This window comes from Podarcis melisellensis, assembly GCF_964234715.1.
Source record: "Podarcis melisellensis genome assembly, chromosome: 1".
In the NCBI taxonomy this organism is placed as follows: Eukaryota; Metazoa; Chordata; class Lepidosauria; order Squamata; family Lacertidae; genus Podarcis; species Podarcis melisellensis.
In genome coordinates this window covers 84,719,866-84,746,195 of record NC_138528.1, presented here as the reverse complement: position 1 = coordinate 84,746,195, position 26,330 = coordinate 84,719,866, and the positions used below count along the sequence as shown (strand labels likewise).

The window sequence follows — 26,330 nt, the reverse complement described above, 5'->3', positions numbered from 1 at the left end:
CTGTTCAAAGGCAGAATATGCTTTCATAACAGTCTGCTCAGATGCATAGAATTGTCACATTTGCCTTCTTTTCCTCCAAGGTGGTCAGCAATAGTGTACAGGAGTTATTACACTGTGTCCTCACAGTAATCCTATGAGGTGGGGAAAGGCCATAGGGAATGTGTGTGGCAGGGTACATGCTTGGCATGCAACAGGTCCCATGTTCAATTCATGGCATCTCCCGGAAGGGCTGAGGAAAGATCCTGTCTGCAACTCTGGAGAGCTGTTGCAAGTCAGTCAATAATGAGCCACATGGGCTCTGGATAAGGCAGATTCCTATGCTCTCGCGTGGATTAGGCTGAGACTTGGCATTATCCAAGGCACGGAGTGAACCTCATGACTGAATGGAGATTTGAAAGTCAGGTCGTCCTGGTCCAAGTCCACTTCATTGTAGTGACTAAGTAACATGGAGGTAAATTAGTTCAAATTCCTGCAGGAAAGGGAAGAATTAATCAGTTGTGGACATTGGGTGAAGGGCAGTATACAAATTAAATAATAATAATAATCACCCTAAGATCTTAGGGTGGTTCACAACAGAAAAATACAAAATACATAAAACAAAGACAAACCAATAACCTCCCTCCCACAAACACATTAAAAAAGCCACCAAATGTTAACCAGCCAAGCGCCTGGTTGAAGAGAAATGTTTTTGCCTGGTGCGAAAAAGGTGAAGGGCCCAGGTGCACCTCGCTAAGGAGAGTATTCCACAAACGGGAAGCCACCACAGAAAAGGCCCATTCTTGTGTTGCCACCCTCCAGACCTCTTATGAAGGAGGCACATGAAGAAGGGCCTCAAATGATGATCACAGGGCAGGGTCAGTTCATAAGGGGAGCGGCAGTCTTTTGAGCTTTTGCATCTTTTGCTCTGCTTTCTTGCTGATAATTCACCATGACATCTCACTGCAGCCAATTTCACTAATTTACTGTGAAGCGGGGGAACCTATATTCAGGGAAGACTTCCAATACCTTTTTCCTACACGTATCCCTTCGGATGTATACCTGGATAGTCTTAAGGGGACGCTGGCTTTTCATATTCCCAGGGTTTGGGGGCAGAGGGCAACAGTGTGACAAAGGCAGCCAGCTCTGTCTTTCATTCCAAAGTGAATTCTCTCCTGACATTCTAGGGGGCTGCTGGAGGAAAGCCAGTTCCAGGAAGCAGTGATCAGAAGCCTAGCAGAGCCCACACCCTACTTCTGCCAGTTCTGGAGTGAGGAGTCAGCCAAACAAAAGCACAGCCCAGGTGGTACCTCTACAACACCAACTTCCCCAGAGTTTAGCCCTAAGTGTAGAGCAGAAGATGAAGATGCTGGAGGAGTACAAGAGAGATCTCCTACAGAAACTTCAGAAGCTCAAGAGAGTCTAAGTGTCATTATTCGGAAGGAACAATTCCGGGAGCAGAAAGAAACCATTATCAGGTGAGCCAAATTGAGGGGCATATCTAAGTAGGGGTTCTCAGCAAAATAGCTATACAGTGGTGCCTCGCAAGACGAAATTAATTCGTTCCGCAAGTTTTTTCTTCTTGCAAGTTTTTCGTCTTGCAAAGCACGGTTTCCCATAGGAATGCATTGAAAATCAATTAATGCGTTCCTATGGAGACCGCCTTCAGACCAGGTCCGGGGACAGTCTGTCCCTGGACCTCTTCTGAAGGCTGGCGGGGGGAGAAGGACTTTTCTCTCCACCGCCAGCCTTCAGAACAGCCTTCAGAAGAGGTCCGGGGACAGACATCTGCAGCTTGGGGAGCCCTGCAGGAGTTCCCCGCAGGGCTCTCCAAGCTGCGGATAGCAGCCTGCTGCCCCGCGCGAGGGGCGCTCTGCTTCAGAGCGCCCCTCGCGCGGGGCAGACATTCGCAGCTTGGGGAGCTCTGCAGGACTTCCCCGCAGGGCTCTCCAAGCTGCGGATAGGGGCAGCAGGCTGCTATCCGCAGCTTGGAGAGCCCTGCGGGGAACTCCTGCAGGGCTCCCCAAGCTGCGGATGTCTGCCCAGCGTGAGGGGCGCTCTGAAGCAGAGCGCCCCTCGCGCAGGGCAGCAGGCTGCTATCCGCAGCCTAGGCAGCCCTGCGGGAACTCTTCTGAAGGCTGGCGGGGGAGAAGGGCTTTTCTTCCCACCGCCAGCCTTCAGAACAGCCTTCTGAATGTTGGCGGTGGGGAGGAAAACCTTCCTCCCACCGCAAGTCTTCAAGACAGGTCCGGGAACAGAGAAGCGCTGCGCGCCTTCCCCTCTGTTCCCGGACCTGTCCTGAAGGTCCTGTCTTGCGAAGCAAGCCCATAGGGAAATTCGTCTTGCGAAGCCGCTAAAAATCGGAAAACCCTTTCGTCTTTCGGGTTTTTCGTTTAGCGAGGCATTCGTCTTGCGGGGCACCACTGTACTTTGGTGACAATACTTACGTAATGCGAAAGATGCACAGAACAATGGGCAGGATTCAACAATGTTTTTGAGCTAGTGTCCTGACTTAAAAAATATTTAAAAGAATGTCACTCATTCCATGTCCCTGCGGCTCACCTATGTCCTTAAAATGCTAACTCTTGCCACAATTTCAAAATATTGCTAAGCGACACATTTTAGGTTATATTCTGCACTATCAAAGTTTTTTTTTTTTTAATAAAAAAAAAAAACTTTGATAGTGCAGAATATAACCTAAAATGTGTCCTGACTTAAAAAATATTTAAAAGAATGTCACTCATTCCATGTCCCTGCGGCTCACCTATGTCCTTAAAATGCTAACTCTTGCCACAATTTCAAAATATTGCTAAGCGACACATTTTAGGTTATATTCTGCACTATCAAAGTACCTGTTGCTATATCATGGGATGCATTTCTCTTCCTCAACAAAAGCCAAAAGCAGCCATTCATGTCTGTGGGAGAAAGTAAAGCAGCTATAATTGGAGACATTGAAGAGGTAGTGCAAAACTTGGCCTCATCCCAGATGTTGAGCCCATCAGTATCTGAGATGGAGGGATGGTTTTCCCCCTCCACTCCAGTATATTCTCTTTAGAAAGCAAAGGGACAAATACATTTCTATGGGAGAAAGAAATGAGACTGCAGTCTGGCACATACTTGAGCTAGGGACAAAATTTACTCCCTTCCCTGACAGGGCTGTTGCTTTTCTTTTGCCCATAGAAGTGAGCAACCCCTGACTTCTATGGACATCTAAGAGAAAAAGTAAATACAATCCATTACGGTGATGATCCTACTACTCTGAAGTTGAGAAGGATTCCAATGTATTAGAGAGAAGCAATGAATCTGTGCCTAAGCTTCAGCCTAGAACCTCTCTTACATTTACTAGCCTTGTGTATGTGTACTGGTACTTTCTGAGTCCCATCATAGACATTCAGTTCTATATATGGATTCATCTATTCATCTGTCCTGTCTGTGAACACACCCTTTCAATAAAACTGGTTTAGCTTTTTTTCATTCAGGCCAGTGTGCCTTTGGTTTGTTAGAACTTTGCCAACTTGTCAGCTATGCTATTAAAAAGGTAGCGAGTAGGGTGGGCACTATTCTGTAGTACCATTCTGTAAGCATGCTTGGAAACACCAACTTCCCTGGAGAGGGAGAACTGAAATGCTCTTTTCTCTAAAGGTTGCCAGCATTTTCAAATCTGACTGAGATGGTGCTGGAAAACACAATCAGAAACGTTCTGGTGGAGGCCAGTCGTGGGGAGGTAGTGCTGACAGCACGACCCAGAATCATTGCACTCCCTACTGTTTTCTCCCAAAAGTGAGTAACGGGGTATGGAATAATAATAATAATAATAATAATAATAATAATAATAATAATAATAATAATAATAAATTATTATTTCATTTTTGTATGAGCCTAGAACAAAAGGATAGAAGAACTTGGTTGATGCCTATTTAGTAACTATGAAAGCTTAGTAGCAGAGGGTCATTTATGTCCTTGTGGTTGGAATGTTCGTCCCTCTTTTCTTTTGTATGCTATTGGTTTTCTTTTTTGATTGTCTCACCTTGTGGTGTGATTGGCCTGCTCAGTGGCCACGGAATGGAAGCACAAAAGATGAGGCAAATGGGTATATGGTTGAAGTTAAAGGAGATGGTGAATAAAGGGAAAGATGGCTTGGAGGAGGAAGAGGTGGAGTGTGGTGAGTGCTGTGGGTGTTGTGGCCTCAGGTGCAATTTCGAGAGGGGTTGGGGTAGGCTACTTCCTTGGCTGTGGTGCTTGTCCAGGGGAGGAGAGCAAGTGAGTGGGCAGTATTACTGCCACCCACCCTCCTTGGCTGTGGCACTCCTTGTGCCCAGTGGCAGCAGCTCTGCTGGTGGGTTACTTCTGACCCAGCAGCAGACAGCAGAAGTGTTGGTGGCAATGCTGGTGGTAATTATTCATTGGCCTTCTGTGTTCAAGACAGAACCCTCCTTGGTTGTGAGGCGCATTACGCCTGGCTGCAGTAGCAGACATGACCCGGTGGTGGAGGGCAGGAGGAGAGTGGGCAGCAGCTTCCCTGGCACTGCCAGCATACACTCTGCTGCTGGCCAGAGGATAATGGTAAGAGGTAAAAGCAGTAAGGAATCCACCAAGGTTAAGCCTGGAGAGGGGTGAATCAGTCAGAATAGAAGGTTCTCATGGTACCTGCTGCTACACAAGGAAATCAAGCAATAAGGTATGAGAAGTGTGCCATTGGGATCCTGTTAGGTGGTATCTTCCCAAGTTCTCTAGCAAAGAACATGCCCGGCCATGCTCTTTTAAAGTCAGAAACTGGACCTGGGGCTTTAGAATACTTTCTTTAGTATTATGAAGTTGTAAAAACTGAAATGAAGCTTTTTATTTCAGGACTATCAGTCCCATTGCTCCAATGCACAAACCGTCTCTGCTCCACCCCACCACAACACCACTGACCTGTGCCTCCAGAGAGAACAAGGACTCTGAAGGGCAGCGGCACATCATCTTGCCCCCCTAGGGGCTTGGAGAACTCTGGTACCACACAAGTCCGGTATTCACATCTGGCTAGTCCCTGTAGGAGCCATGGTGCTACTGGAAAGCTGCTCCCTTAGAGGTGGGTCAAAAGAGAAGTGACTTGCAGAGAAAGCTATGTGACCCTACCCTATTCAATAATAGCACGGGATCTTTATCATGCAGCCTTCAAAATACAACTCTGGTTTGCACCAAAGCAGAAGTGGTTTCACTTGTGCCATGTGTGAGAGAGATTATTTTTCAAATTAAGATGACTTTGTTTTCATCTTGGGAAGCCTCTTGTATTGTAAGTGTTCAACTTTCCCTCCACCAAGGGGCAGTGCAGTCTAGTTTGTCAGCGCTCCAGCCTCCACAGAGGACAGCACAGGGTGCACTTTTCCTTGCTGCTACGATTCCTACATAATGAAATCTGGCAACCAGATATGCAAGCCACAAAGCCTTTCTGAACACTAGGAACCAAGATTAAAATAACACAAACTTGACAGAAAGCCAACTGGGGTGGCCTGAGCTTCAGCATGCAGTTGTTTAAGAAGCAGGCTGTTTATGGAGAGACTCTTCATTCTGTCATTCCTTTTTAGTTTCCAGGAGCTAGAGGTCTGCAAACCTTGAAGATGTTGTTGTTTTTTAAGGCTAGATCACCACACAAACATTTTCAGATTGCTATACATTGTCGGGCTTGGGCCACTGAGCTCTGTAACAGCAGTGTGTTGCAGTTTCTAAACATCACCAAATATACTCTCCTAGCAGCTTGATTTGCATCTTTCAAAGATCTCTTTTAAGTGTCCTGTTTTTGAATTTGCAGAGGTATCTATCCAAAATGTGTTCTAAGTGTAAGACAAAATTGTTAGCATAACCTCAACACACATAAGCATCTATGAAAACTGGAACAAAGAATTTGAAGTGTGAGAGGTAGCAGGATCTGTTCTCTGTTAAACAGCAACCAGCCAGCAGACTGACAATAAACCAACGGGTACGCCATTCACTGCAATGTCTTGTGTGCAAAAGCTTTACTTCATTATAGAATTATAAACTTTTCTGTGAATGGTGTGGACAGTAGTCTTGCCTTATCTCTTTAGGTTAATGTAATGACTATCATCCTTGATCAACACCCCCCTTTTTTTTGGACAATGCTGAATTGCCATTGTGCCAAACCCATCCATTTGCCAGAGCTGCCTTGTTCATTTTTAGCAAATATTTTAACTTATTTCACCATCTCCTCTCAAGGGTAAAAGGTAAAGGTAAAGGTACCCCTGCCCGTACGGGCCAGTCTTGACAGACTCTGGGGTTGTGCGCCCATCTCACTTAAGAGGCCAGGGGCCAGCGCTGTCCGGAGACACTTCCGGGTCACGTGGCCAGCGTGACATCGCTGCTCTGGCGAGCCAGAGCCGCACACGGAAACACCGTTTACCTTCCCGCTGGTAAGCGGTCCCTATTTATCTACTTGCACCTGGAGGTGCTTTCGAACTGCTACGTTGGCAGGCGCTGGGACCGAGCAGCGGGAGCGCACCCCGCTGCAGGGATTCGAACCGCCGACCTTTCGATCGGCAAGTCCTAGGCGCTGAGGCTTTAACCCACAGTGCCACCTGCATCCTCTCAAGGGTGCCTGGCCTCAATTATTGGGGTATGTGTGGTGGTCTAAATTCAGAATTTATTAAGAAAAGCAACCACTCCCCCAATTTCCAAACATGCAATTTTAGGAGGAAGATATGGGTATGAACAGGGCACGTGCAAAGGTTTCTGCAAGGTTGGTGAGAGCAAAAAAATTAAATGGAATGTGACAGGGCATGATGTACAGACATACCTTCAGGATGACAAATTCCATGCAACCAAATATTGTGCTTCTGTTTCTGGAGCAGAGGGTCCTGTGACTAAAACAGCATGAGAAGAGTACTGAAAACAGTGGCTTTATTCAAACAGCAGTTTAGTTCAACAATAAACACTTTTGTTCCCACCACACTGTCAGTACTCAAGTAGCAACTTCAACAATATCTTCAAGAACTCTCACCATCACAGACTTCTCATGCCACCTTAGCAGGGGGACTTAACACCTAAGCCCATAAGCCTTTTAAAAACAAAGTATTTGTGCTGCAGCTAATTTATTTCAGAAAGTCTGAATTGGCTTTAATTTGGCATATCTAGGGCGGTTCTTTTTTCCTGGGTATCATTACCTATCTTCAAACCAGGGCAACAGCTCAGTTAGCTACTTGGGAGTATTTACGTGTCAAATGGAGACAGCCTAGGAAGAATCTCAAGAGAAAGAAAGCACAGGGGCAGCTATCTATCGTGGCCGGATTGGAAACACTTAGAGAGGATGCAGCCAAAGCGGCCGTGTCCATGCTGCTTAGCAGCATGTGAACAGCAGTATCTTCCCCGTTGCGCAGGTGATGGCTGAAGCTTGGTGGGAAAGGTGGGCAGGGGTGGGTGCACTGCATGGAGAGCAGCCATGGGTTGCGAACACGTGAACTGGAATATGGTCTGATGTGATTAAATTATTGGGGAGGCTGGCTGCTCGAGGCCTCGCTGTTATTAGTAAAGTACCTCTGCTCTGTTCTTTAGCCTGCACATTGCTTCTCTTTTCTGTGAGCTGTTTTAGCTAGCTGCCTTGAGAGGGAGACTAACTAAACCCAAGAGAGAGCCCCAGAGCCAAGCTATGCCATAGCTTCATTATGTGATGGCCAGCAGCACCATGCTAGGCCCTCAAAAGGAAGCTGAGCATGGAGCCTCCAAGCTGCGGAGCTTCAGGGCCAAACAAACATGACAATAATTGTGTGAATGCAATTACTGCACTTCCCCCTCCTTATGTAAATAGCAGTCACAGTCTGAGGATCCTGTCAGATGTGGAGAGCAGTTTAACACTTTGCCTTCCTGCCACATTCCTGGTCCCAAAAATGCCTTTCTGAAGCTGCTATTTGCATTTCAAGTGTAGAAACATCTCTCTCTCTCTCTCTCTCTCTCTCTCTCTCTCTTGTTTTTAAGCCTGGGTCAGCAGCAAGGAAGCTGAAGAGTTAAACTCACCCCTCTCTCCCCATATGGTCCCATGGTTAAGCTTCTTCCTGGCTGATGTACATAACTGAAAAGAAAAGTGTACATTAATTGTAGTCATGTAATTAACATCTAGTTGGCAGTCAAGTTTAGCCCTGTGACTGTCTTGCTTACTCCCTTGCAGGATCACAAAAATAAACCAACTCATGTTTGAACCACAAAGTGCTGTTCTATTGTAACAGCATAATGCTGAATAAGAAACAAATAAGTGCTTTATGCAGCCAGGATCTGGTGCCTTGCCAGCAATCTAGCTTCCTGGAATTGCTGCTGGAATTGCTGTTTGCCATGAGATAGTTTCTCAGGGAGAAAAAAAACCCTCGCCCAATCTGGGGAAAAAGGGTATTAGCTAGACACCAACCTTTGCTCCTGTGCCTTTAACATAAGTTTGAACAGATGTTGGTTGTGAAAATGATTGCCTTTCTACCTCGACAAGCTGCTTCTACACATCACACATCAAGCAACAGTTAAAAAGCACAAGAGCAGGCCAGGTTGAATGTGTTTGTATTTGGTCAGCTGGCAACCCCATAAGCCATGATGCAATCACTGTAGGCAATCCGACTCCCAGCCTATGACTATCTATTCTACCTTATTCACTCCTCTCCCCCTCCAGGAAAACACACCTTTCTTAGTTTGTCTATTATTTCCCCACCCACTGCAACACTGCTTTTATTTCTCATTTGCCCTTTAGTATCTCCTAGACGCCCAAGCTTCATTCATTTTTTATTCTCTATTCCAAAGAGCATTATATATTGTCAGTGGCTCTTCATTGTTGAAATAATTGTGACTGGAGATACAAAAACACAGAATTATAAAAATACTTCTGTTCAAATGTACTGAGAGGGGAAACAACTTGCTCATTTGTATGAACCATGTTTCATACGTTTCTGAGCACAATTCAAAGTGTTGGTGCTGACATTTAAAGCCCTAAACGGCCTTGGTCCTGTATACCTGAAGGAGCGTCTCCACCCCCATCGTTCAGCCTGGACACTGAGATCCAGCGCCGAGGGCCTTCTGGTGGTTCCCTCATTGCGAGAAGTGAGGTTACAGGGAACCAGACAGAGGGCCTTCTCAGTAGTGGCACCCACCCTGTGGAACACCCTCCCTTCAGATGTGAAGGAAATAAGCAGTTCTCCTATCTTTAAAAGACATCTGAAGGCAGCCCTGTTTACGGAAGATTTTAATACTTAATGCTGTACTGTTTTTAACACTTGATTGGGAGCCATCCAGAGTGGCTGGGGAAACTCAGCCAGATGGGCGGGGTATAAATTATTATTATTATTATTATTATTATTATTATTATTATTATTACTACCACAGGCCTGTAAACAGAGCAATCCAATGCATGTCTACTCAGAAGTAAGTCCCTCTGAGTTCAGTGGAACTTGCTCTCAGGTAAGTGTGTATAGGATCACAGCCTAAATGTGTAAAGGTTTATCAATACACAAATTATCTCCTGCTAAATTGATTCTGGATATATGGTTTAAAAAGCAAGATTATGAAGATGAGTTTTTAAATATGTATTATGTAGAAGAGATAAAACACCATGATAAAAATTTAATGTTTTAGGATTCACAGAGTCTAATTGTTAGTTCCATTCTGCTTTGTCTTGTACAAATTTTATGTAATGGGGAACAATGGCAGGAACATGCACTGATACGAAGACAAACCCCTATTTGCTTTTGTTTTCTACTCTCTTCTACTATTAAAAGACTAACAATGTAAATAAATTTTGGAAGATTATGGTCTAATATCCTGTGAATTGCTATATAAAAGGGTGTGAAATCTCTTCATAGCTCCAAAAGAAGATGGATTTTGCATCTATCTCAGATGCAGGGCTGGATTGTGACCTGCATAATTTCAGTCTCCAGTTTATATTGTGCAATCTGGATTCCAGCTTGCAAACAAAATGTTGCAGCTTTTGTAGGATCTTAATTCACAAAATGTGGGAGCGTGTTGAGAAAGAAAAAGATTAACCAACATATATAGAGCATCTTTCATAACTTCATGCAACAATTTTGAATGTATCTAACATATGAGGTGAGGTGTTTAGCCAACAATCTCCCACTGTTTTCATACACTTCCTAAAATTTACAGTAACATTTAGTTCATTTTAACTGTTGCTTTCACATAGTGCACGTTCCTGCTTGGTTTTCCATCAGTGGTTATGCCCACCAGAAGCCCAGACCCTTTGCACAATTGAATATCCTTCCCCCCCCCCCATACATACTGTTTCTCAAAGAGTAGCCTTTTGTCCATCGTTGGTCCTCTTGTTAAAGGGGTGTGTACCGACATCCAGGTTTTTTTGGCAAATCACCCCACCCTGGAGCGTTTTGATTGTGGAACACAGTTGTCCTTCCTTCACACTGAGGCTCTGCAACAGGGAAAACCGGTTTTACCAGTACACAGTCTTCTTGTTGCTGGCAAATCTCCTACCCTCACTCTATAAGCAACATTTTTTTATTAATTGAAGTGTGTTCTTGTGTAATCGTCATGGGCACATGTGCCTATGACATCACTTATGACAATCAACCCCCCAAGCAATTGTAATGAATTTTAAAGGGTTAGATCCTCATTCCTGATTTCAATGGAAAATAACTATCCCTATTCCCTGGTGCCTTGCTGGTTCCCCAGATTCAAAACCCATCTTTCCCCCTCTACACTGGAACTCCCCCTCTTTTGTTTAAAGCAGTGATGGCCAAACTTGGCCCTCCAGCTGTTTTGGGACTACAACTCCCATCATCCCTAGCTAACAGGACCAGTGGTCAGGGATGATGGGAATTGTAGTCCCAAAATAGCTGTTTGGCCATCACTGGTTTAAAGTAACAAACATTTATAATCAGTAGGGCTATAGTTCTTGCTACAGGACCCATTCGAACATATGCACAAAGTTAACTGGCAGAGAGCATCATGAAGAATGTTGGTCCTTTAAAAAGATAATTCCACACTCAATGACTGAACATGCATGAAGCCCAGATCCTTCTTGGTCAAGTTGCTGCCCAGCAAGGGACCTTTTGTTTTCTAACACATAGTAGCATCATTTAACCTGTTAGGGTCACTGATTAATGTCCTGCTTCCTAAATTATACTGTGTGTGGATTCTGATCTGAATTATAACTGGTGCTATCCCACTGTCATTCTTGATGCAAGTAACATGTTTTAAAATGATATCCACATCAATACATACATGTTATATATAAAAGAGTTATTTTCATTTTTTTAAAAACAAACTTCAAAATAATATTTATTTCAATTCATAGTCTTGCTTTTAACAATGATTGGGACAAGACAACCTGGTGAATTTTGACATTAGATGGACAACACACACTTATTTCATTTTACCACAAAATGTCTTGCCAAAACTTTGTCCAAGGTCAGAATGCTAAAAATCAATGATGATATCCATGTCTTATGAGGACATTGCCATCTTGGATATCATTCTGCATGTACAGTACAGCTACTGCACATTTCTATCTAAGATGACAACTCAGGCACAAAGACGTATTTGAGAGGCAAATTTCACCAGGAGCAGCTCTTTCCAGCACCACCAGCTACAAGCAGAGGGTACAACAGTTGTGCATTTCCCACCTGACAGCCTTTGGGGGGGGGTTCTTTGGGCCAGGTGTGATCCTCAGACCTGTTAAACATTTAACACCTGCTGTATCTCTCCATTGTTGGTCTGAAAAAAAGAAAGAACAAAAGCAGTGGATGGATCACCTGTTGGCAGGCTGTTCTTTGCAGGCTTACGATGATGATGATGATGATGCTTTCCTTCAGGCAACTGGTGCGTAAGGGTCCAGTTTTGTTGGCTAGGACAGGGTGTCATTCTATGGCATCCTTGCTATAAGTGGGGGGTGGGGGAATGGGGAAGAACATCAGTAAGACAAGATGAAACATCATACTGGAGAATGCCTGGGCTGCTTTAATAAATCTTTTGAGAACATGGCACATCCCCTGGTATATAACAAAAAAACAGGTAAATTGTTTGGGGAAAGGAAAATGCTTTTAAGGCCATTAGAATGTCCTGTATTGTTCATGACAGTTCCAACAAAATACAATGCAGTGGCTGCTGGCTGGTCCTTTCGGAAAATAAGGCCCTGTCCTCTGTTAGTCCCACCTGCCTATCTTTTTACTTAGAACCATTCCAGAGGGTGACACTGACTGCCCGTGTTGTCCTTGAATAACTTAGCAGGGAGAAAGAAGGGGACAAAACAAGAATTAGTTGGCTCTGCTTACCATTGTCTCTTGTTCCACCTACTGTTTGGGCTCACTGCCTTCCGCCCCAGTAGTTCTACTGTAACAAAGTAAACCAGAGCTTTCCAAACTGTGTGGTGCAACACGTTAGTGTGTCAGCTGCAGTGTGTAGTAGTGTCATGCAAATGCTCTTATAAGGTAGTTTAACCTCCGGTTTGCAAGTAAAACTGAGTTACTGTGTCACAAAATGATGCATGTCTCCAACATGGAATGTTTAGAAAGCTCTGAAGTAAATGATCACCTTTCTGTCTATCATTTGAAAATCAGGGATTTATAAGAGACCGTGACATATAGTTTTATGCAGAGGTCTTATATTGAATTTATGGCTCAAATTATGGTTTGTATAATTATGTAGAAAAGAAACACCCACCTGGATTTCTACTGATACTGGTCCCACCAATGCTGCTGGTGTTACTGCACACATTATATTGCAAGCACAAATTGAGTCCCCTCAAAAGTGAAACTAACATGCCACTTAAGGCAAGAAAATTGAGTGAGAATGTCTCTAAAATATGTAGGAAAAAAACGCATTGTATGGTGTTAGGTATGTCACTAATCTCTTTGTCCTTAAGATTTCCAGCTGCAAAATGGGAGCAAGAGTAATAGCACGCATTCGTCTTGAAATCAAGTAACATTGTAAAGCATTGTCCACCCTGTAAGTGTTATCTAAATAAGAAAAACCATACAGTGTCAAGTCATCCTGGAAAAAGGGCAAAATTCAATGAAAAATTAACCTCTTTGAATTCCTACCAATCTTTTTCACACACACACCCCAATTGCTTTGCTTCTACTACTTTTCTTCTTATAGTTACAGCCTACAGGCACTTCTGGCTGTCACACATACACTACAATAACAATCAAGAATCTTGCGGCAGGCATCTGAAAGAAATTATGACATAAGCTTTTCATGGACATCAGATGCACCTACACTTTGCTATAGTGATGATAAAGTCTACAACAAAGGCTGCACCCTTCTGTTTTATGGGACTGCTGGCACATGGAAATTTCAGTTTCATTTCTGACAGGCTACTCTAAATGATGTGCAAGTCCGCTCCAACCTTACAATTTCATTGCTGGCATAGTATACAAGGGGAGAACTAGGCATTATGGAAAACACAGGAATGCCTCTTAAGGCCATGTCTATTGCCCCATGATGTGGATCAAGGGATGTGTGTGTGAATGCACAGTATGATGGTATCATTACTAAATATTACAGGGGAAAGGAACTCCAGATGTGGCAGCTGTTTTAGGCAGCAGTTCTGTGCTTTGGATAAATTCTAGTTTTGCCTGGAGAGACTCCATTCAGTGTGGGTTTTTGGGATGCAGAGCCCCTAGCAACATTGACTGCAGGCTGCCCTAGGGCCTTAACTACCAGCACTGCTTTAGGGCAGGGGTCAGCAACCTAAGGCCCGTGGGCTGGTAGCGTCCTGTAGAGGTCATTTGGCCAGCCCATGAGCTGCCCCTGAACCGAGCTGCCCGCTCACATGCTGCACTAAACCGGCGCAGCGCCTTGCTCCCGCGGCGCCGAAAATCGCATCTGCACAGACACAGACGCTGAAGAACGCATCTGTGCAGGCGCATACACATGGGGGCACATGCTCATTCACGGGCGTGCAATCCAGCCCACAGAGGGATCTCCATGGGACCAATCTGGCTCAGGCTAGATAAACCTTGTTGACCCCTATTTTAGGGGTTTGGGTTTTTTTAAAGCTAAAATACTGTTTCGTTAGATGACCTCCATGAACTCAGTTTGGGAGTATAGTTTAATCCTGCAACATGGAACCAGAAATGCATTCCCAGAACAGGCAACGCACACACTAGCTTTAATGTTTCCTTTCAGTCACATAAAGCTGCCTTAACAACTAGAACTCAACACTCTCTTCCAAGTCCCTGGCTCAGAAATCTCATTCTCATGGCCTTTTTGGTTTCCATAGAGAGAACTCTGTCCCACTGACTTCAGCGGTGGCTCTGCCAATGCTGATGTTGTTTACAGAAGACCAAGGGGAGAGGGATCCCAAGGAGAGAAGATTTTTGTCCAAGCGGAATGACTGTAGATGTGTAGTAAAGGTTCAAGTCCGCTCAGCATGAAATCAGTGGGTAGACCTTCAGGAAGTACACCTCTTGCCTTGGTGCCCAATATGTAAAATGGGAGGAATATATCACAGCAAAATGAAAACTGTAAAAAGCACTTTAATATAATTAAAGGGACTAGGCAAACGATTAATACAAAGACTGAATCTTGTTCTCCAGCAGAAGCTCAAGCATACAGTCACCTCCCAAGCTCCAGTACATTGTGTGCAGTTCTTTTGCTCGACCGTCTCCAAACTGTGCGTAATGTACGTGTGTGCGTGCGTGTATAAACACCACGCTGAGTTACATTCAGTTTGTGACTTTCTCCAGCCTCTCACTCCTCAATAGTGCACTCAAGGTACTCTTCCCACTTAGGCCTGATTTGAATTTGCTGGCCTCTGCCTGGCACAAATGGGCAACCTAGCTTCCCTCTGGTTTGCCATCCAGTGCCAGCGGTGTGACAAAGGGAACTCTGCACAGCCTCCTCTCCTGTTCTCCCTCCCAAAGCTGCACATTCAAGCCCGATTCTCCTTGGCACCTGCCAATCCCCTTGCACCTGAACCAGGATGTGGACGTTTTACACGTCCCTCCCTTGGCCATGCCCATCCCCTCCTTCCTCCCTTCTCCTCCTGTGTTCCCAGCAGTGCCATACACCTGCCCAGGACTGCGCTCCCTCCCTCCCCCCTCCCCACGCTGCCCGCCCTGGGGCAGCGAAGTGAGAGAGGCAGGTGGGCGGAAAGCGACAGCTGGTGTTGTTCCAGGGAAGGTTTAATGAGCATTGCCTTCCTTCCCTCCCCCTCTCTGCTCTTTGTGCAGCGAGTTGCCCGGGCTGCTGGCTCTAATCAACCCCATTAGCAAGGGCTCTGGTGCTAATCTGGGGGGCTCCTGATGCCCCCCTCTCCCCCCACCCTACATGCCTGGCTTGCCTTCCTGCCCTGCTGTGTCAATATTTGCCCTGAGCAAATGCAGAGCCCATGACAGGTGTGCAGGGGAGACGGCACTCTCTCCTGGTGACAACCCAGCCCTCGGGCTCCTCCATGCAGCCCCCCACGCCCTGGCCCCCCTTGCTGCCTGCCAAGCCAGAGCTATTTTTATCAGGCCTATAAAAGCCACCGCAGGGCCAGCATCACCCTCATTTTCCACTTGCTCGGCTGGGAAGGTGAGTCCCTCACCTGGAGCTGCCAACGTGTCACTGGAGCCAGGTGAGATGTTCCCAGGCTATTGCTCAGCAATGCCGGGGGGGGGGGATGGGCGCTGGGAAGAGGAGACCGGCGGCTGGAGGCTGCCCCAGTGGGGGTTTGTTATGGGGGGCTCAACACCCCAAATGCACAGGGGCTTCTGCTGTGCCCCAGGACCATCCCTGGTACTTGGGGAAGGGGGTGGGAGAGAAAAGGGAACCTGCTGGGGTGCCTGATTCAGCACTGCACTTCTCTGCCTTCGATAGTTTTGCCAACAAGAGGGAAATTAAGCATATGCAGCTTCTCCCATCAGGGTGGGAAGAGAAGTTAAGCTTGGCAAAATTCTCCCCTCTGTCATTATTTTTAATTGCTTACAGCAACGTGGCTACCCAGTGTGATTCATGAGTCAGAGGAAACGGAATCTGGAATTTCCCTTCTCCTGGCAGCATTCGGTCCTACATTGTACTGTTGTAAAACGGTTGGATATTTATTAAAGGCAAAGAAAACCTATCCCACACTAAATCCGAGGGTTTAGTTCTGCCAGACATGACCCTTGCCTCTCCTTTTCTTTTATTCGTTTATTGTTAAGTATTTTTTTACTCCTGCCCCCATTTTTCTTTTATTTTACCATTCCCTTCCACCATCCCTTTTCCTTTCCTTTCCTTTCCCTATAAGCTCTTTTTCTTCCACAGATACCTCGGCGTTCCCTTCCAGGTGATGCTCTGACTGGAATCCCATGTGGCGGCTGGGGCATATTTCGTGGCAGAATGACATGGCAGGAATGGGCTCCTTCACACATCTCCAGTAGCCAGTCCCCAGGCTTTTGCTGTGCTTGCCTCGCGTTGAGCCCCACGCACAAGACCTGACGTGAATGTTTTGTTCGTTCGGCTCGCGTTAGGCAGGTCCAGCCTATCTGCAAACACATGGCATGCCTGCACAGTGGAAATGGGTGACATGCATGTAGCATACATACCTACATGTGCTGGGTGCTCACGGGGCATCATGTGCATCCTTAGAGCCTTGTACACCTGTGCCCTCCTACTGCTTCAACACCCAGCCTCTGCATCAAGTAAGCTACGCTTGGCAATACAGCCTGTCCAGGAAAACAGCCATAGACAGCCTACGCAACTTTATAAAAGGCTTGGCTTGGCCACCATAAGCCTTTTTCGGAGCATGGCTATAATGGGATATTTTGAAGTGAGTTGTCAGCCATCTTTGTCTTGCATTACACAGCAGCTATGCTTGGGAAAAGCTTTTATTGAAGGCTGCCAGCACTTGGAGGAATCGTATGTTCAGAAAGACAATGCAGTTTACAAAGGACACCTGTAACATTGCTGCCCATTTTGTCCTCTAACTACTTTATCGACCAACTGAATTTTGCCACTCTTGTTACCTTCTTTTAATGCCTTTGACCTCCCACTAATTGCAAGTCCCATTAGGCTCATTTTGCAGAAAGAAACTGAAGCGGAAACTAAACAGTTTGCCCTCCAATCCCAAAGGGATTCTGTGGCAAAACTAGGATTTTAATTTGGCTTTTAAGGGTATTTCTACTGCGCCCATTATTCCCAATGCCAGTTCATCCACATACTCCTGTCCTCGATTATGAGCACTTTGGATTGGATCTTCTTGGCTGGCTATTTTAGCTGCTTTGTCATATACAAAGAAAAAATTATCATCACCCAGATACTGTGTTCTTTAGCCTTGTTGTAGTAAAAAAAAGAATTGCTTTCCATACGGTAATGGGGGGAGGAAACAGAGTGGAATGAAGATGAACACATATGAGTTTTCCTCCTTTCACCAAAACAGATTCCCGGGGGGGGGGGGGGACCTACTGAAAGAGGGTGCTTGTGTGAGGTTCAAAGAGCAGTCAGCAGTCCTTATGTATGGATACAGAATCAGATTAATATTAAGCGATGCAGTTGTGGGCTGCTCAAAGAAAACTTCTGCCTTCCAGTTGGGAAATCTCCAGCAACAGTTCCTCTAAAAACCCTAGAATCAGGAGCACGGATGCATCTCCTCCATATTTACCTGAAAGTTCAGAAGTTACAAGAGAGAGAGAGAGAGAGAGAGAGAGAGAGAGAGAGAGAGAGAGAGAGAGTGAGTTGCAGGGTGGGCTAGGGAGTGTTCTTCTTAGTCCCCAGTAACTTTATCTCTCACATCAGTCCTTGCTACCTCAAGCAGAAAGTGGAGAGGAGATTTGCATCCGGGAAGGGAGAGCCAACACAGCCTAGCTTCAGTTTTGAATAAAAATTACCTACGAGCCAGCTATTTTGGGACTAGCCAGGGTGCAGCGATAAATTTGCTTATCACCAGGGATGAGAAAAGATAACCAAAGAGGGCAACAATTCTTATGTGGTCTATGTAAGAAAAGTGCTGCTACTGCTATGGTAAAAAATGAGGGAGTGACTCCAGTAAGGACTCCAAAGGAAGCACATTTTTAACGTGACTATCCAAATCTCCAATCCTATGCACATTAACCTAGGACAAGGACCAAGTCCCATTGAATTTAATGTGTCTTACATCTGAGTATACATGACATAGATTGTACCATAAATCTATTAATTTAAGGGACCTTACTATGAACAATCATAGCTGCCTATGAATTGTGCACTTTCCAGATGCTCTCCTTGAATCCCAGCTATTTAAATGAATAAGCAAGTACTGTACTGTATTTGTTTAGCTGCATTAACATTCTAACTTTTCACCAACCAAAAGTAGATAACAATGGTTCATTGACCCTAATTTCCATCTTGGATATTTTGTTTTAGTTTCAGACATAATTCAACTCTAAACAATAGGTACCCTGCAGCAAAAAGAATACTTTAGAAATCAACCAATTTTTTGTATATATTAAGACATCTTCATGTGGACAAATTTGCATTTACAAAAGGTTTGCTTTTCCCCAAAGCCCCTTTTTTCAAACACATAAACAAGATAACTATCAGTTTCAAATGCACCAACAAGCAATTTTTGACTATAGAACACACATGAATATTTTAGCAATCACAACCATGTAAATTACTCAGCTTTCACAGAACTTCTTCAAAAGAAGATTGCCAATCTTTACTTGGCAGGGTCTTTCTGCTTTTGAACCGCTAGGTAACAAACAGAAATTCAGCAAAGTGATGCTTTTTCCAGCATCAAATAATGGTGAAAGTTTCCTCTGCCTGGTAAGAAAAAAAGGTACAACCTAAACACCTGGACACAAATAACAGACAACTCTCCACTACATTTTGTTTCCTTTCAGGAAAGTACAGTTGGGCCATGAGGACTCCTACCCTGTCCCTAGGGTTTCTAATTTTTCCACTAGCCCCAGTAACTGTGCTTTTAAGATAACTTGACGTGCAGATGTTAGTAAGTTATACTATTTTCCCTCAATGCTGTGAAAAGCCTCGTTTGCCGATTTCTCCCTATCAAGCTGCTGTTACAGGCACAGAAGCTGGCCAAGTAGTTTCTTTCTGGTGAGTGTGTTTGCGCTTCGGAGATTTAATATGTATGATCCAACTGGCAGAGCTCCTTATAAAATCATATTTACTGGCTACTGGATTTGGTTCACTGGTCACAATGCAGGTCCACAGGATATTTGCCCTATGGTATCCACAGTAGGGTTGCCAGCATTCTCAACTGGAGACAGTGATTAAAACTTTGCCTCATTACACCAAGAGACGATACAGCAACCACACAGCCTACTCTGTTCTTTCACAAATCCCTTCACCTATCCCCTTTCCTGTCTACTATTCTGTGGCCAGCAGGAACCATAAATTAAACTCAAAACCAGCAAGGAAGGGGTGTAAGAGGAAGAGCAGGTTGGAAAGCACAGAAGTTGCAGACGACTCAGGACCTTGCTGCAGCCTTCCTCAATCTGTTGCCCTTCAGTTGTTTTGGAACACAACTCCTATCAGTCCCAGCCTGCATGGCCACAATCATAGTCCAAAACATCTGGAAGGCAACATGGTTGGGTGCCTTATACCAATTAATAGTACAGACATTATACCTCGCAATGAGTTTGGAACCTTAGTGGAGAGCTTTCATAGACCGTTACTCAGCACTTCTATTTAATCTACATATTAAAATGACATGTTGTCAAGAACATAAGAAGAACATAAGAAGGCCAGGCCAAAGGTCCTGCTGGATCCGGCCAAAGATCTATATAGCCCAGCATCATGTTATCACAGTGGCCTATAGAAATCCACAAGCAAGACCTGAACACAAAAGCACCTCCCCATATCATTCCCAGAAATAAGTATTCAGGAGTGTTAGAAAATCAGATATATAATCTAATTGCCAAACGGCACCTTAAATATAGGTTGTGATCACCACAATGGAATGTCTAGGCATGTGTTTTGGGTATTTTTTGTAGTGGGGTTTATTATTATTATCGATTTCATTTCTACACTGCTTTATATTAAAAAACCACAAATCTCAAAGTGGTTTACCACACATTAAAACATCAAACCAAACAATCCAGAATAAAACAAATTCACGCTTCAAGGAAAATATTGTGACATTTTGCTTCCCCCAACTGCCAATCTGGCATCCAGAGATTTCCACGTGGTCGCAATTGGACCTGTACTAGTTGCAAAATGTACCGGGTGCCTGACTAATTTCTAACACTGATTCAGAGACATACTGCCACAACAAATGGATGTAGAAATATAGGCATCCTCCATGAATTTGTCCAATACTCTCTTAAAGCCATTCAAGTTTGTGGCCATCACTACTACATCCTGAGGCAGTGGAATCTATTGTTTTACAACATGCTGTGTGAAGAAGTACTTTCCTTTGTTCAGAATTTTCCAGCATTAGAGGGTGCACCTCCACAGGCACATACCTCCATGTGGTGGGAGTGCCCCAAAATCCAACTCTTCTGGACAACAGCCATACGAGAAATATGTAAGATAACTAAGCAAATATTAGACATCACCCCAGAATTGGCCCTACTAAACATCTTCCAAGACAACAATGCCCACTTACACCACAAAGAACTCATAGCCCGCCTAATTTCAGCAGCCAGAAACACCATAATCAGACACTGGAGAGACCTGTCAGGAGTAAGCATGGACCAATGGTTCCAAATAGTATGGGAAACAGCCCTACTAGAAAAATTAACCAATAAACTGAAATGGGGACAAACAGAAGATGACGCTCCCCTTTATCACATACACAGCCCAACAAGACAATTACAATAATTCACCAACAGCATACAAATCAATATGGCTAACCTGATCCAAAACACACACACACCCCACTCACAAACGAAAACAAAGATCACCACAGCTAATCACAAACAAGCAACCACACCCTAGGCCAACCCCAACCTCTCTCACCACCAGAAGAACACAAGTGAACAGCAGAGACCCTGCACGAGCAACACTGACACCAAACCCTACATACATTAAGCAAAATAGAAACATCACACCCAACCCTAACCCCACCCATCTTCCCCCCCCTCCACCCCTTTTCTTCCTAATGTCTCAACAAATGAAACTGATTTGTAAAAATGTTACATGGAAAAAATACGAGAGACATCACACATACTTCTGTAAATCAAGAAAATCTTTAATAATACATAACTAAATAAGCATTTTCCAGCATTCATCTTAGATAAAATGGCCCTGATTTTGATTTCTAGTATTACGAGGCAGAAAGACTTCTTCATTAAGAGGAAAATTACCACAAAGAACAGCATGAACACCATGGTAACAGTTCTGCAGTTAAGACAGCAAAAACACCACTTACATATGTATCAACATTTACATGTTAATGGGTACCACTTAAATGAGACACCCCCCTTTCAAACTCATGGGTTAGATGAAAATCACCATCTGTATAATTAAACCTTCTCAGGAAGTTCATTCACCCCATTCAAACAAAACATTTTCTCCTTCCCCAGAAATGGCAGTGAGTCAGAGCTCAACAGGTGGGTATTAGAAAACAGCAGTTACAATACTATTCGGAAAAAGAAGCAAAAAGAAAAAGCTGTTGGTCACTTCAAATATGCTAATAGCAAAGCCCCCAATACAGTCTGAACAAAATGATAAACAGCCCACATGTATGTGTGTGTGTCCCCTAGGTCCCCTAGGCCCCCCTAGGCATTTAACAAAGAGTGTCTCCTTAGAAGGTAGCCCCATTGAGTTCAATGGGGCTTACTCCCTGGTAAGGACTGTAATCTCAAACAGCACTGCTATCTGTTTAACCCCACCAGTTTAAAACTGCCTTGACAAGTTTATTTATTTATGGCAATATTTTTCCTAGCTATGCAAATCTGTGCCCTTTTTTTGGTGATATATAAGCAGCCACCTTGTAGACAGACCAACACATTTAAGCTCTCTCTCTCTCTCTCTCACTTGAACCATGTATGGTTTTAACTGCTTAAGAGAACACAAATCTGCTTTTTCACAAATGGGATGCCATCTGTTTTTTATGGAAGGAGACTGTGCTTTTAATTGCTATTTGGCAGGTAGGCGCCCAACAGGCAAGCCTTTTTCATTTACGGTATTTATTTTTTGCATGGAAATGAAATTATGATGACAGCTGTACTTGTTGAATTTCTATTACGCTGTAACTGCAAAGGGCATAGAATATTGGTTCTTAACATGGAGGCAACCATATGCACAGATCAGGGCTGCTCCCTTCAGATCAGTTCCTCTTTTCTCCTGAATCTATCAGATGCATTCTAGGAGGCCTCCCTCCTAGCAAATTGAAAATGCTTCAAGCTTTATTTTAGGGTTGCCATGTTTCAAAAAGTAAAAACCAGGACACCTGAAAACTATACCACACTTCATTTACATAGATTCTATTTAAACGGGTGGCGCTGTGGGTTAAACCACAGAGCCTAGGACTTGCCGATCAGAAGGTCGGCGGTTCAAATCCCCGCGACGGGGTGAGCTCCTGTTGCTTGGTCCCTGCTCCTGCCAACCTAGCAGATCGAAAGCACGTCAAAAGTGCAAGTAGATAAATAGGTACCACTCTGGCGGGAAGGTAAACGGCATTTCCGTGTGCTGCTCTGCTTCGCCAGAAGCGGCTTAGTCATGGTGGCGACATGACCTGGAAGCTGTACGCCGGCTCCCTTGGCCAATAAAGCAAGATGAGCGCTGCAACCCCAGAGTCAGTCACAACTGGACCTAATGGTCAGGGGCCCCTTTACCTTTTATATTCAGATGCAACCTGCACTCACTGGCATTCTTATTACACATTCCCACATTGCCTTTTGTTTTCTTATGCACTAAAGTCATTTCACAAATCTCAATCAAAGTCCATCCTGTTAACTTTATCAATTTTTCTGCCTATAATTCCAAGAATCCAAATATCATTCTTCAGGATTTTTCCTTGCACAGCATTCTGAAAGTATTTATTTTTTAACTGTTTCATGATATTCCCCTGCCCACCAGTGACTTTTTAATAATGAAAGTGTGATAGATAAGAGTGAGATCCTGTTATGCTGCTGTTTCTCCCTTAAATAAAACTAGTTAATTTTATGCTCTAAGGGAAATGCATAATATTTAGTTAAGATTGCCAACTGGCCAGAAAACAACTGATCAGCTCCTGTGCCTTGTAAAACAGCTTGAAATCAGGTGCTGATTTCACACCACTGACACCTACTAATGTTTCCATTAAAAGCACAAAAACAGGAGCTACTTTTTTCCAAGTTGGCAACCCTGTCTCTAAAGTGAAAGCTCCAAAAAATGATGCAGAAGTGACCTGAGGGAGGGAGTTCCTTAAAGGAAGAAAGAATACAGCTAGATTCATAAACTAGAGGAGTGCATGGCCTCTAAATAATCTTTTAAACTATCAAATAGTTTTTCAAAAGGTATTTGGTGTGTGTGTGTGTGTGTGTGTGTGTCTGTGGTGTCACCTGTCACAGATGATCAACATCATACCTAAAATAGCTGTGACACCCCTAAAATGTCGTTGTGACTAGCACAACTACATTTCACATTACGCATAAACTAACGGGAACCAGTGTGCATTTATTATATGCACAAACACAGAGGTTGATAACCTGGATATAATAGAACTGAAGTCAGGTGTGGTGCCAACATGTCTTCCTTGCACAACAGCTGGGATTCTAGCGCCGGCCATTCCCAGGCCTTAAAAAGAAGCCCACCTAGTCAAATTCAGTCTTCTTCTCTATGTCTCTTCAAAGTACAGGAAGTGCTGGCAGGGACTGGACTCTGCATCAGTGCACCCACATTGTCCTGTGTTTTTCAGACTTTTGATCTGTATCTTGGGTCATGGTAAAAAGCCTGCCCAGACAGGGAATGGGAGGGTAGTGGTAAGTTCCCGCTTGTCAGGGTAAGGCACCAGGATGTGGTAGCTAGGAGTTAACTGCAGCATGTTTTGTGGATGCATCCCTGAGCAAACAGAAAGCAGGGATGCAAATATAGCTGCAGGTAGTCCTTCATAGGGCAGCAAGATACAAAGGAAGAAAAGGCTTGTGTGTTTAACAGGTCTTCTTGACACACACACACAAATTGTTTAGCAGATGCAGCTTGCCATGCAGGGGTGATGAAATTCCCTCTAGTGGTCCCATCCACTCCAGTACCTCTCTGGGCAGTCATCTCTTCTGCCCCTGTGGAGCAAGGCTGATTTGGACATGGTAAGACCGATACTGTGGGGGTCTATGTGACACAGAAAAATCAAACATGTTTCATTTTATGTCTGCAAGTCAGAGGCACTCTCCATGGGTATAAAAAAGTAAAGGTAAAGGGACCCCTGACCATTAGGTCCAGTCATGACCGACTCTGGGGTTGTGGTGCTCATCTCGCTCTATAGGCCAAGGGAGCCAGCGTTTGCCCGCAGACAGCTTCCAGGTCATGTGGCCAGCATGACTAAGCCGCTTCTGGCGAACCAGAGCAGTGCACGGAAACGCCGTTTACCTTCCTGCTGGAGCAGTACCTATTTATCTACTTGCACTTTGACGTGCTTTTGAACTGCTAGGTTGGCAGGAGCAGGGACCGAGCAATTGGAGCTCACCCCATCACGGGGATTTGAACCACCAACCTTCTGGGCAGCAAGTCCTAGGCTCTGTGGTTTAACCCACAGTGCCACCAGCGTCCCTCTCCATGGGCATAGCCAGGATTTATTTTAGGGCAGGCTTTATGTTGGGAGGGGGCAGAACCAAGTTATCCGAGACTCAGTTGGTCAGTTAAGTGTTTTTATTTATTAGCTTGATTTGGGGGTGGGGAGCAGCTGCCCCTCAGCCCCTCCCCGGCTATGCACATGGCATTCTCCCATATCAGTCTCTACAACAGCAGCAGGCGCCACAACCTTCCAACACCCCAAAAGCGCATTCCACCATTGTCTCCCAAAACAGACAGATGCCAGCAACCAAACAGATGTGAGTCCATGGTGTCTGGAAGCAGCTGGAGAGAGACTGTTGGAGTTTATAGTGCAGGGCTGGGCTGTGGAAACCGTAGAGAAGGTTTTAGCTGCTATAGAATTTCTTTCCTGTTAACTGCATGGTGTGATATGTGTGCTCATAAGACTCCAGGGCAAGAAGCTTTAGTGATTGATATCTTTTCAATTCCTAGCAGGTCACCTTAACCCCAACTAGCCAAGGACTGCAACCAGGACTCCTAGGCTCCAACCTACAAGAGATGAGACAATAGTTTGGGAGACAAGGAGTGGCTGCAGAAATGAACCATGTCGGGGGTCAACCAGACTAAATATGTTGTTTGTTGAGTAGTCCACTTAATCCACCTTTGACAACTGGTCTCATATTAATGTATTTTTGAGGAGTTGGGTGGCAGGAGAGAGACCAAGGATCTAGATCAGTGGTTATTAACAGCATTAACTGTTAATAACTCATTCTCGAATTGCCCCCCTTAAAATTCAAATTGTCCCCGTTTGGGAACCATGGATTTAGATAATAATATTTACCCTTCCATCCTCAACCTAAATAAGGGCTGCCTTTCTGGTGAAGGAAAATACCAGAAAATCACCTGGTGGTATTTTACATTAGCTGAATGGGTTAACACCCTGCTTCGTTAGTGCTGTGGTCTCTACTGGAAGTGGCCCAGGCCCAGCAGCTGCTTAAAAAAATATTAAATGATGAGTGTTTCAGACACAGATCTCCAACATCTTATTTTAGTTTGGCCTCTGCAAGTTGCCAACCAATTGGCAGCCAATTTTAACAAAACGTTAAAGGGCACCAAACTATCTAGTGTTTCCCAACCTTGGGCCTCCAGCTATTTTTGGACTACAACTCCCATCATTCCCTAGCTAGCAAGACCAGTGGTCAGGGATGATGGGAATTGTAGTTCAAAAACAGCTGGAGGCCCAAGGTTGGGAAACACTGATCTAGGGTAAGCAAGCATAGGCTTGGGCTACAAGGCTTAAAAATCAGTTATAACCCTGGGCCAGTTGTTTAGGAATTTTATAAGCTTGAAACCAAAAGGTAAATTCACATAGCAACTGTAGGGGCTAAACTAGAGCATAATGTTAGAGCTGTGCCCTTTAGCTTAGGTTGTTGTTTTTATTTTTACACAAATAGGCAATGCAGAAGGCCAGGCCAGTTTTCAGTGCAAGTGAGAGGAACTTTAATCCTTTGGTCCGTGCTATGATCCTGATCTGAAGTGTGCAAGTCTGCAATTTGAATGGGGGGGGGGGGGCGGGGAAGCTCCCATTGAACCATGTGGCATAGGAGCCAAGAACATTACAAGCTGAAATGTTGCTGGTTTAAATCTGACCTGTCAGCATGAGCTCACAAGGTGGCTGGATGAGGATGAAATATTCAGCCCCTCTATCAGGCAGGGTTGTTGTTCCCACCGAGCTGTCTGTCTGGGCACCCTCAGGCAATAGGATGTTCTGTTCTCACTGTACC

At 44.6% G+C, this 26,330-nt stretch overlaps 2 protein-coding genes and 1 long non-coding RNA gene across 7 annotated transcripts in view; 2 read left to right on the top strand and 1 right to left on the bottom strand.

The window, feature by feature from the left end:
• Window positions 1–6,007, top strand: part of CFAP65 (cilia and flagella associated protein 65) — a 41,901-nt gene extending 35,894 nt beyond the window's left edge. For all 5 annotated transcript variants that reach the window (XM_081924094.1, XM_081924093.1, XM_081924092.1 and 2 more), the window contains 3 exons: window positions 1,164–1,454; window positions 3,619–3,756; window positions 4,825–6,007. In XM_081924094.1, coding sequence (XP_081780220.1) covers window positions 1,164–1,454; window positions 3,619–3,756; window positions 4,825–4,951 — 556 coding nt within the window. In that variant the 3' untranslated portion in view covers window positions 4,952–6,007. The remainder of the gene's footprint in view (window positions 1–1,163; window positions 1,455–3,618; window positions 3,757–4,824) is intronic.
• On the bottom strand, window positions 58–15,900 carry LOC309377204. Its single transcript, XR_014171488.1, has 7 exons — window positions 15,500–15,900; window positions 11,721–11,844; window positions 10,235–10,378; window positions 7,981–8,035; window positions 6,767–6,833; window positions 2,829–2,891; window positions 58–469 (listed from the first exon to the last, which is right to left on the bottom strand). It is a non-coding gene; the product is annotated as an uncharacterized lncRNA (long non-coding RNA).
• The window catches only part of CRYBA2 (crystallin beta A2), a 30,269-nt gene continuing 19,339 nt past the window's right edge, over window positions 15,401–26,330 (top strand). The window contains exon 1 of the mRNA XM_081924155.1: window positions 15,401–15,405. The gene's annotated coding sequence lies outside the window, so the exon portion shown is untranslated. The remainder of the gene's footprint in view (window positions 15,406–26,330) is intronic.